At 48.0% G+C, this 12,305-nt stretch overlaps 1 protein-coding gene across 15 annotated transcripts in view; it reads right to left on the bottom strand.

Moving 5' to 3' along the window:
- Positions 1-12,305, bottom strand: part of SCMH1 (Scm polycomb group protein homolog 1) — a 76,113-nt gene that overhangs the window by 35,842 nt on the left and 27,966 nt on the right. For all 15 annotated transcript variants that reach the window (XR_003926928.2, XM_030039235.2, XM_030039242.2 and 12 more), the window contains 4 exons: positions 10,806-10,876; positions 9,791-10,025; positions 6,630-6,718; positions 5,425-5,668 (listed from right to left, as the gene is read on the bottom strand). Coding sequence is in view for 14 of the 15 variants with exons in the window: in XM_030039235.2 (XP_029895095.1) it covers positions 5,425-5,668; positions 6,630-6,718; positions 9,791-10,025; positions 10,806-10,876 (639 nt within the window). In the remaining variant the exon portion in view is untranslated. The remainder of the gene's footprint in view (positions 1-5,424; positions 5,669-6,629; positions 6,719-9,790; positions 10,026-10,805; positions 10,877-12,305) is intronic.

Here is a 12,305-nt window from a genome sequence, read left to right as displayed (position 1 = left end):
AACACAAGAAAAATGCATGTGTTTCTTTGAAATTTAAAGCTAATGTATAAATAAGAGTTCTACAAGCTTTCTTGTGTAAAGACCCAGACCTTGCAGAAAATCTCAGATTCCTGTGCCCACAATCAGCACACATAGGCAGAAAGCCCTGATCCCATCTGCTCAGTCTCTTTTTCCCAACTGGTGTCCTTTTGCTGGTGTAGATAGACTCTTCAGTGCATCACCTCGTTGGGTGAAGAGCTCAGAGCTGGAAGTTGCCTTGCAGGAGTACCTGAGAAGACCCCGGTTTGGTTTCTCTTCCCCCAGGGGCTCACAGCTCTCCACCCCAAAAACCACTTCAGAAAGGAAAATAACTGCTCATGGAACCTCTTCCAATGTGTTTCCCTGACTACAAAGGACTGAACTTTACTCTAGCCTGTGATCAGTTGTGAAACCCCAAATTTCCCATGGATAACAGAAGCAGACACATCTCTCTACAAGACCATGCCTTGGCTGATGGGGGATTTCCCTCAGCCCCCCTCCCTGCTGAGGTTTCCAGGGCAGGTGGCCCTGGAAACTACAATCATTAACCAGCTTCTTACTTCCTCTTTTCTTCTCAGTGATTTTTATCCCAGTCTCATATTTCCCTCTTCAATCCGTTTTGCCCTGAACCTTAGCAGCAGCACCTTCATTTGTGTGTGCATCTGTTGCTCTTTCTCCCCAGACATGATTTAAAGTAACTAAGCAACAATCCTCATTCTTTAGGTTGATCCTAAATATTTTCTGTACTGCTTACAATGGAGAGGGACTCTCCAAAGCAGCTTTCCAAATCTGCACTCCACTTATGTCAGTGACCTGAAAGCAGGATTGTTTCTGTCCCATTTAAGAGCCATGAAAGCTTGAGTTGCCTCCAGACTCCCCAAGGAGCAGGAAGTTTAGAAAAAGTAAAATGCATGCAAAGTTTTTCAAAAGTACTCTACTGGTTTTGGCTGTGCTAGAGTTAACTTTCTTTAGTAATAGCTAGTACGGTGGTGTGTTTTGGATTTGTGGCCAAAACAGCGTTGATAACACACCCATGGTTTAGCTATTGCTGAGCTGGGCTTGCGCAGTGTCAAGGTCTTCTCTGTTTCTCACAGCGAGCAGGCTGGGGGTGCACAAGATGCTGGGAGGGGGCACAGCCGTGACAACTGACCAAAGGGATATTCCACACCATGTGACACCGTGCTCATCAAGAGAAGCTGGGGGAAAGAAGGAGGAAGGGGGGGATGATCGAAGCGATGGCATTTGTCTTCCCAAGTCACCATTACACGTGATGGAGCCCTGCTTTCCTGGAGATGGCTGAACACCTGCCTGTCGATGGGAATGAACGCCTGGCTTTGCCTTGCATGTACAGCTTTTGCTTTACTTATTAAGCTGTCTGTATCTCAACCCACGAGTTTTCACACCTTGACCCTTCTGATTCTCTGCGCCATCCCACTGCAGGGGTGAGCGAGTGGCAGAGGGGGGCTCAGCTGCCTACCAGGGCTAACCCACAAGAGCTGACCCACGTATTTTACCCCTTCAATCTCTGCTTTCCTTCCAATTTACACTTCTACCTAACATTGCCACAGTGCACAGACTTGTACACTCCTTGTATGCATCACAACTTAATCTAGACCTTGAAGCTCTCAGCTTGAGAAATATCAGCTACCTCCTGCACTGTATCTACTACAATGTCAGTTGAGTCACTACATAACTCATACAGAAAAGCATGCAGGCCTGGCAGATGGAGATAATTCCTTCCCTACCCAACACACCTTCAGGGTCTTCTGTTGAAAAAAATCAACGTTGTTAGTAATGTGCACGCAGTGTATTTTGGCCTCGCTTCTGTGTGCTGCAATATCTAAATATGGGGAAAACACCATTCTCCTCTGTTTGCCCTAATTCTGAAACTCTGACCCCATCATGCAACAGGAAAGTTCAAAACCTTTGCAGTATGTTTGGGTTCAATGCCCCACACAACCTTAATTCAGCTGTTTTATGTATATGGTCTGTGATAGATAAGTATTTCTCAATCAATATTTCTCTAGGATGACTGCTTGACTCTGAACGGATCTGCAAACAGCTCTTTTGGAAACAGTCAAAAAAAGCTAATTTCTAAAACTCTGAAGTGAACCCACAAGTCACGAGCACCTCGTGTACAAGGTAACTGCAGAAACTATCATTAACACAGTCTGCCCTTTGAGCAGAGCTCAAAGCTGCAATCCAGCGCTTAGTTTAATAGGAAGTCCACCTCACCTTATATTCTTAAAAGCCCAGGATATGCATTTAAGGGTAAAAAAGCACGTGTGTAAGAGGCATGAGAAGACATGTAAGAAGCTGTACACTACATGTGAAGAGTGGAGTGGGGATTCCTGGCCAAGAGACAACCCTGGGAGTGCCCCGCTGGCATGGGTGGGAAGCTGGAGGAAGCCTGCTGCACACCCATAGAAACCCCCCTCCCTTTGGGATGGTCACGGGGACCTGCCTTCCCCTACTGCTGCCAAGCTGGTGTGAAGAAGCTGAGGATGCACAGGATGAGCTCAGGATGCACAGGCATTTCGCCTTGCTCTGTAAGCCCAGCAGAGCTGACCTCCAACACCAGCCTGCAGGCTTACATGGGGCAGAGAGGATCAGGACCAACCACATGTGTAGGCATCCCTGGAGCTACATTTCCCCCATGGTGTGTGTTTATTTGAACCCCCCAGCTCCAAGCTGTGCTGCATCAAGAGAGGAGCTCCAGGAGACGCCCAGGGAGCCTGCAGCCATCTGGCCACCAGCCGCAGCGGAGCTCTCCCAGCAGGCCACCGCACAGACGGCACATCCTGAGAGCGATATAATTACCAACCTGGTGTGCAGAGAGCCGTTCCTCCTCGCTGTTTGACCTCCCTTTCCTCCCTTCACACACATGTGCCCTTCTGAAAGCTCCCTTCGGCGTGGCTGGCCTGGCCCAAGCTCCACCAGCACCCTGCCCAGCTGCCCCAGCTAAGCAAACACTGGTGGGAGTGGGAGGCCCCAGAGCTGGAGAGGGGATGTGCCTGGGAGAAGCCCTGCACTCCTCCACCTCTGCTGGCAACCAGCAGAAGGGACAGATTAGAGCTGAATTAAGTTACCAGCATTAAACAAACATGCCTGGCCTCTTTGAAGTTCTGCTTCCCTTGAACGTGAACTCATTTTGCAAGGCCTCTTTTCGCTCAGCCCCAGGAAGCCACCAGTCTCGATGGAGTTAACTCTTCACAGGACTTCTCAGCTCTCCCTGCTGGTACCCATCAGCTCAGGGGAAGGCGGTCAGTCTGGTATGTGAGCAGAGCCCGGTATAACCACGGTTAGCACTGACCTCCTGCATGTCTCCCTGGGTCTCCCTGATTTAAGGGGAATTCCCACCAGGAAAGGGAACCTGCCCAACTCCACCGTGTGGTCCTGCAGGCTCCAGGCTGGCACACAGGGAAGCTTTATCAGAGCTGACGGAAAGGGGGATCCCTCTGTGGTGAAGGCAGCACTCTCAGATCCTGGGAGGACTGTGCTCAACCCTCCTCCAAAGCAGGGCTGAGGAGTAAAGGAACAAGGGAGGAATTTAATTACAGATGAGGAAAGTTCCCAGTGCTCCTTTCTTTTGGTTTAATCCCACAAAGTGGAAACTGGAAAGACTGGGGCAGGAAAGGGAGGGGGTAGCCACAGAGAGGAAAGTAAAATACCACAAAGACAAGGCTGATCCCGACTCCACAGCATTTTTACATGGCTCATGCAACCTCTGCCAATCCCTGCTCTTGCCCCAGTACTTGAATAACGCAGCAAAGAGAGCAGAAATCTGCCCGAGAGCAAGGGCTGCCTCTGCCTGGGAGTGGGGAGATGTGACTTTCAGGGTTCACTATTTTTGTACATAAGCGGGAACTGCAGAGTTGCTGCCGATGGAGCCAATGCGAGAGGGAGAGCCTGTCACTGCTGCCTGCCAAAGGGGGAAGCAAATGCTTCTCAAGACAGCTCCAAGTTACCACGGTGTTGCCCCCATGATGGGGTGTTATTTCTGGATTCTCTGCTTGCTCCTGGCTTCAGCCCCTGGCACAGGGAGGCTGGAGAGGAACAGAGCTGCCTGCGCTGCATGCTGCGAGTCAGAGGGAGGTTCCCACTTCTCCTGGGAAGGCAGCTTCCACCTTGCTCCTGAAACCTTCCACCCCCGGTTTACTGCCAGGAAATCTCCCACCCAACACAAATATGTCTTTAGCCACTCATGCAGTACCTGAGAAGCACCTTGGAGATGCTGGGCAAGAGCCCCTGACTCCAGGGTACCACTGGAGAGGTCAGCCACCGGCTGGGAGGTCCCCAGCAGCTCTGCGGAGCCTGCAGGGCAGCAGCAGGCAGGACACAAACAAACAGCAGGAAGCAAGGGAGAGGCTGGGAACATCAAGGCCAAATGCATAAATCCAAGATAAACAGCGAGAGTGCCTTTCAGTTCCCAACCATGACAGAAATCATCTCTGCCCAAGGGGAGCCCGCAGCTTGGCTTGCACACAGGCCATGCGAGACGACCTAAGGCAATCCACCCCGACACCAGACTTGCAGCACAGAGGACAGAACTACCTCACATCAAGGGACAGCAGGAAAGCACAGCCTGACAGGTTAGCACAAGCTGACCCTGGATTTTCAAGAGGAACAGTCTTATCGCAAAAATGCCTTTCCTAAGTAATCCTTCAGCTCCAGTAGAGAGGTTGCTTTCCTGCTTCTCATTTCATTGACAGGCATGCATCAGACTTGCCAGCCAGCAAATGCCAGAGGCATGTGCATGGGGACAATGACAGCTCCCCTGGTTCTAAACACAACTGCAATGCTAGCAAGCTAGAGACACATCTGAAAATCTCAACAGTCAATGCTCGGACCTTTGCAAGGCAGCAGGTTCCCCAATACCATTCCTAACCAACAATCATGGTTCTAGGATCAAGGCAAGTACAACCTCATTCAGACCTGCTTTTTCCATGTTCACAGTAGAGATCACAGCATAAGGCAGAGCAAGATAACTGTCAGAAGTACAGGCAGGTGCAGTCCTGCAACTTAGTTCTCATTATTCCCTTATATTCACAAATAGCCCAGTCCCCCTGTGAAAAAGTCCCTAGGAATGTGTGTTCCAAAGACGCAGGAAAGACTCCAAGGAAATTCCTGAAGAGGAGCAGACCTCAGCAATGTTGTACAGCACCACTATCCCTCCAGAGAGCCATCATCCTGCCCATCTTTATGGATGGCTGTTCCTTAGCACCTTGACACCAGGCTGTTACACTGCTAATAGGTATGATCATCTGTACCTTTACCACGCATGAAGCAACATAAGAAAGCCAGACAGGGCACCCAGATGTCCTTGCTACTAGCCTCTGCCTGTTTTTCTGCTCTTTGAGAGCTGAGTGGAGGAGGAAGACAGCTAAGCAACAACGTGGGCCTTACCTTTTGTCCCAGGGGGCTGCAGATTATCTCCAGTCAGCGAGCACCAGCCTACGGGAAAGATGTCCCGGGAATCATATCGGCACCAGTAATCGAAGGCACCTCTCCAGCCATCAAATGTTATGAGGACCTCAGAACCTCTCACCTCCCCAATGGTGGCCGGGCAGATGAAGTGAGGGTTCTTCCTGTCCACTGCCTCCAGCTTCATACCTGTCTTGAAGAAGTTTTGGGATGGAGATGGTGGTTCCTACAAGGAGAAGTTGAAAACGTGCTCAAAGAGGATATGCCAGTGCCTCCCCAGACCAGGGCTCTCCCCTCCATCAGCAAAATCACCTCCACAAGCAGGTGAAGAAGGGAGCTAGTGAGCTGGACTTGAACCTCAATTAGGTGTTCACATGCTAGCCTATCTATGCAACCACATGCCCCTTAAGTCAAGAGGCAACAAAGTCCACTACCAACTGCTCTGCCATCACCTGGCTGCTGGACCAAATCCAGACAGTGCTGTGTTAACACTACACCCTGTGACAACTGTCACACAACACAGGCAGAAAATAGAGGTCCAAAGAAAAGAGCCTCTGTAGGATACTCTCACCTTGTTATCTCAGAGCAGGAAAACCTGAGATATGACAGTCTCTCTCTCTCATTCTTCCCCCACCTTCAGCTTTGCTAGACATGTGAGAGATCCACCATCCATCCTTATCTGGGGCTTGCTCTTCCTAGTGTTTTATACCTGAGATACACTAAAGCCACACCAACCATCCCATACCATAGCACACAGCTCTAGACTGGCTTCTGTCTCTCTCTTACTTCACTAGGGGTGTGAGAATAGTGTTGCCTCACAGCAATATTTGCACTCCTTACAAGCTCTGGTACACTAAAAAGTTTCAGAGAGGTGCTTTCACATATTGCATTCCTGACTTTTGAGTAGCACCTGCAGCCCAAGTGAAAAACAAGCACATCTCTCAAGCCCAAGTGTTGAAGCCCAGGACACTTTCTTAGCAGACCTCTATCTGCATCCTGACACTGCTACAACACAGCCGCAGAGGGTCTGGGTCTCTACTAGAGAAGCAGCACTCTGGCAAAGCTGGGCAATGTTCATCTCCTCTGGGATCAGCAGATCTCATGTGAGATGCCAGCTGTGATTTTGGTGCTTTGCAGTAAAGGGGACATGCCAGAAGGATGTCTTCACAAACAGTACGGTAAAATACCTTGTGAAAAATCCGGACAGGAGCCATCTCTGCTCCATTCAGAGTCTTCAGAAGGAACATGGGCCAAGAGGAGGCATTCAGCCGAAAGCCTGCAGAGAAGGAAGCAGAGATGGAGTCTTTAAGGCTGTGGGGGCCACTGGATCTGGCAGCACATGCCTGCTCTGATGGGAACTTTGCAGCGGGCACATACTGTGATCGCACACCACCCTCCTCCTCAGGCTGGACAGTCAGGTTTGACCTTTTCCAGGTACTCTGAACACAAAACATTATGTTGTTGAAAAGAAACATCTGGAAATGGATTTTTGACTGCAATATTTGCTTATCGTAACAAAAGTCTGTACATTGACCATACAGGCAGAGCACTTTGTGCAGCACTAGTGCTGGCAGCACTATCCTACTACAGGGGAGACATGAATCAGCAAGTGCACACTCAGGCTATAAAATTTCTTCCTCAATAGGGAATCTCAGTTTCTGGGTGGCCTCCTCCACCTTTTAGAGTGAGCTGCAGGCAAGCTAACCTGAAGAAATAAAGAGGCTGTGACTTGGCTGGGAAACAGATTTAACCATTACAGGAAAGGATAGCAGGTTTTGGCTCGACACCTTCTGTGAAAAGAAGTAGAGAAATAACAGGAAGGGGTTTATGGGAAGAAAAAAGCAAATTCACATGCTGTGAGTCTATGGCACTGAATATGACTGCACAACTGACAAAAGTCTCCAGATACCACAAAACACCATCGTTGCTGAATGTGCATCTTCCTGTACAGGCAATTTCTGCTGCTCAGCTGAACAAGGCATTGCACTTTCTGTATTTACTGTGTTTTGACGATAACCCTGGGACTGCACCTAGATGGAAAGCATCCCATTGTCCTGGTTTCAGCTGGGATAGAGTTAATTTGCTGGCTGGGGTTAAACCACAACAGTGCATGATGATTAACATGGCAAAGTTTTGCCAGGGTTGAAATGCCAGAACACAGCCAGCTCATTACAGGCCACCCTGCCAGCCCTGCAACTCTGTCAGAGCAGCTTGGAAACCAAACAAGCTAGCCACAAACCTCAGGGGATGGGAAAGCTAAGCTCCCTGAGGGGCAAAGATAATCTTTTATATGAATTATCTACATAAAGAAGGGGAGCAGCAGTGGATGTGTACACATGGAAAATACTACAAGGAACACAGAAAATCCTTGCTGGGTCTTCTGGGCCCTTGCACTCTGCAGGCAGAAAGGACAACTGCAAAACTAGCTATTTGTTACCTGTCTTTATGCTGCGTGCAACAGAACCACTCTTGTCTGGCCCACGGTTAAGCAGGCAATACAGATCAGAGCTGGGCACACAGGCTTCTTCCAGCGTATGAACCCTCTCCTTTGGCACAGTCGGAAATGAGTTTTGCTCTCAACTCTATTACACTTATTGCCATCTGCTGGCAAAACCCAGACAAGGCACAGGAGGAACCCATCACTGCCAGCTAGGACAGGTACCCATGCCTGCTGCGCAGGCCGCACCAGAGCTGTGAGCTGCACCCTAGGACCAAGGTTTCAAAGAGATGTCTGCAAATGGACAGCGGCATGCATGAAAGTAATATACAAAATGGCAGCTTTAATGTTAATAGCTGCAGCAGGTTTTGTCTGTAGCAATTAGGAAGGGAAAGAGTGTAATTATACTTGCATATACACAGCTTCATGTGGTGTGATGTGCCAAAACATGCACCTGCTGATGTTTCTTCCTTCTTCAGAATGGTCAGTCCCAAGTGTCCCATTGCAATTTAGACTGTACTTCCACCAAAGCTCACAAATGGTGCTCCAGGAAAAAACATGAATAAAAATATTCCTAACTCAAGGTATGCTATTGAAGGTTTCTTGCATCACTATAGATCAGCTTGATATTATTTGGGGATTTGCTAATTGAGAGACAGATTTATGAAGACACTTCAAAAATAATGGGCAGCAGAATGCAAAAGCAGATTAATCTTGCTGCTTAATCAGGAAAGAACCAGCAAATCAGCTCATCATTTGGCCAGTGTCAAAAAAAAAAAAAAAAAAAAAGTGTGTTTAACTGAAGACAAGACTGGAAGAAGTGTTCGACTGTCCAGGTTATTTATAAAGGTATAGCCAAGCAAAATTAAATAAACAAACAGATGAAATATCGCAAATGTCCCTTCACATGAGACAGTACTTAAATCACTGGGAATCTTTTCAGACATTATGTTTCCCCATCAGATGGTCTCCAGTGAACCTGCTATTGCCCCAAAGACACTTGGACACAAATACACTTAGACAGCATGAATAAAAATTTAAATGCTTTTGAAATCACAGTGTCAGGATTAGCAGTGATACAGCAGATGCCTCAGCCCTAATTGCCCTCTTGGTTATTCTCTACATCAAGTTTTACAGATGCCCAGCAAAGCACCTCCACCCAGACACCAGTACTGTGCTCAGCTCAAAGGGGGAGTGCAGGGGAAAGCACTGATGGATGGCAGCCATTTCACGTCAAGCACACCTTTGAGATGACAGTGCTTGCAAGCAGGATCAGAAGCCTAAAGTAATGGGCAATGGCCAGAGATTGAGCCATTGCTACAGCTATGTGCCAGCACTGCCTGTGTGACTGTGTGGTGTCTCCCAGCAAAAAAGAACCTGTATTCATTCTGTCCTCATACAGGCAATCACCCAGCAAAGGCCATCACAGTTGTTCTGCCTTCAGCGCTACTGCCCACACCCTGGTCACCAGGACTTTGGGGTGCCCCTTGATTACTTGTGTGTCCTCTGGGAAATGGCGTGGCTCTGGCATCCTTTCACACAAATGCATGGAAAATGTGTTCTCCCTTTGAGGTACACAGGGAGAATTTCAGAAGGCTTAAGAGCATGGTCAGCATGTGCTAATCCTGAGCTTGAGCTGCAAAGAGTGCAAGCAGCTCACTTAGGTGCAAAGAGCTCTTTCATCTACACTCTAAAGCATCTCCCTATCCATGCCACGGTGTCCATGTGGAAATACAGACCTGGTGTGGGATACATCTGTTTAACAGTCCAAGCTAACAGGGCTGGTCTACAACACAGTGGTAGGCAGGGGCAGTCCATGGGTCTCTGTCCCAAGCACAGAAATATAAAAAACCCTAGGGTTTTCCCCACAGATAATGTAGGCGCTTGCTGGACAGTTGAACTTCAGCTCACCCAGTGGAGGCTGCAGCATCCCTCCATTCTTCTCACAGTTTCCTATAGGCTGGATTTCAGCTGAGTCCACCAGCCGCCAGAAGTCATTCTTGTTATCGCTGCCATCAAGGCGCAGGCGGAGGCGTGCACCTGTCAGACCCACCACTGTGGCAATGCAAGTGGAGGTAGTGTTCCTGGGGTCCTGGGCTTCTAGTTTCATGCTGATCTTGAATTCATTTGCAGGTGGAGTGTATGACTGCAAAGAGAAAAACAGGGACGCAGTTAGAGCTAGGATTTCCAATATATGCACCACCTCAGTCATAAAGCTTAAGCCGTAAGAGCATCAAAACTGATTCTACCAAAGACTGACAGCATCCTCCAAGCACAGCATGGGAGCAGACACCACAGAGCAGCAAAGAAAGTTTGTCAAGCCCTGGCAGATCTGTAACCCAGACAATCATCTTTTGGTACTGCATCATCTAGACAACTAGACCTACATTTTCCTCTTAGCCCTCTTCCCAGGAGAATCACCCAGCCAACCTAAGACCCAAACAGATACTCCTTTCTGCTGCTGCCCCTCCATCTGGACCCAGGTGTACCATGCTGATTCACTCCTGTAACCCCTGTACTCAACATGACCACGTCTGTGCTCAAATACCTGATGACCAGTGGGCTGCTATTCCATTCACAAAGATCAGGTGAATTCTGCAGAAAATCTCCATGCTGGGCAGGATCCACCAAAAGCTGGGTCACAGCCTACTCAGAACATTTTCTCCAAGGGCCAGTGCTTGGCAGAGTAAAAACATTGTTGTGTTCCTATCCATGCACAGCTGACAGTAAAATCTTCTGTGCTACTCTAACATTTGCAGTGCCTAAATGTATCTTTTTTATTTTTGCTTCAGCACAGTTGGATTTCTATTAAGTCTCTGATATCCTTAAGCATTTTCCTTGACAAGAAGGGGCCTATCCCAGGCACAGAACTCCTGGGTCACCAATGCACCATCACCCTTGACCTTTCTTGTTTTCACCCTCTTACCTGCTTGAAGCAATGGGCAGGAGCTGGGATGGCACATGTCTCCTTCAGGTATTTCTCCCAGGTGAAGTGACCTGAGAAAACAAAAGGATTCAAATAGGAACTGATGAGCAAAAAGCTCAGAAAAAGAGATGGCTGGACTCCTAACGCCAGCAGTTCTCCACTTCTCACAGAGGAGGTGCTCACAGGCAACATGTTTTCATCAAGATCCTCTGATGTTTGTGACCACAGAAGATTTACAACTGCAGCTGACAGGCAGAACAAAGCATGGCGTTGCCTACGGCATCTTACTGCCTCTGCACTGCCAAGAAGGGTCTGCAAAAAGTGAAGATAACAACTTACAACTTAGTATAAAATACCTAGCACAGATAGGAATCCGTGGAGTCTTCCAGAGAACTGCCCCTTAAAAATCATTTGTTAAACACATTGCTCAGTCTGGGGACTAAGAACAGTCACTGTGGGCTAAAAGCAGCCCAAATCGACAGGAAACTGCACTGTGCTGTATATGGCCCAGCATGCACACAGCCTGCCCCACGAGCCAGCAGCTCAAAGCAGGTATCAGCCCATCCCCAGCAACTAGTGTACAGGTCAGTAATTAATTTCCTGAAGCGGACACGGGGCCCATAGCTTAGGCAGGATGGAAGCAGGAATCCTCCAAATGGGGATTTACTGAACACAACGGCTCACATGCAACACCAAAGCCCCTTCCACTGAGTGCTGCTGCTGGAGGAAGTGCATTTTATCCTTGCCTGCACCTTTCCCATGTACAGCAGGAAGGGTAAAAGCAATATGCCATCCAGGGAAACCTGTTATTAAATTAGGAATTAAAAGCTCCTGTGATCCAAGCAAATCATGACTTTTGCCATTTAAGCTGAGCAGCTGGGAGAGGATCCTTCCAGCATGACATTAGCTTGTATTCATCTGAATGGCTCCCAGGAGACCACTGTTTTCAAGTCATTTCAAGAGCATTGGTGGCAGCACAATTAAAGAGTCAGCTACTGCTTCCCCTATTCACGTCAAGTTTTTAATCAGTCTATTTTCAAAACAAAAGCTACATTAAGAGCCATTTTAGCTACTGCAGTGCACACCACACCTCTAAATATTCGGGCATTAAGGTCAGCACACGTTACTTTATTTCTGCCTCACGTGCACAGAGAAGCCTTAAGGGCTTGATAATCTACTAGCTTCAAATAAATAAAAGAAACGCTGCTTTCTTGCCCTCCCATGCAGACGACTAGCATGCTGGTAAATACAGTGGAAATGAACAGAAAAAAAATAGTTTCGTTGCCACACTGGCTGAATATAATTCTGTTTACAGACTCTGACAGCAGCTCTCCATTCCTCAGAGTACGCATTTCCATCCATTGGCACGTATTTTCTTTTCAGCCAATGGTCTCACACCAGGACGAATGAAGAAATTCAGTGATTTACTGCAATGATGCTCTCACAAAAACAAATTTCTTTTGCTTTAATTGAAGATATGATTTTACACTCTGTTACGTC

Source organism: Aquila chrysaetos, chromosome 16 (assembly GCF_900496995.4).
Source record: "Aquila chrysaetos chrysaetos chromosome 16, bAquChr1.4, whole genome shotgun sequence".
Lineage (NCBI taxonomy): Eukaryota > Metazoa > Chordata > Aves > Accipitriformes > Accipitridae > Aquila > Aquila chrysaetos.
Note: the sequence above shows the minus strand (reverse complement) of the source record. Positions and strands in the feature narration are given on the sequence as shown.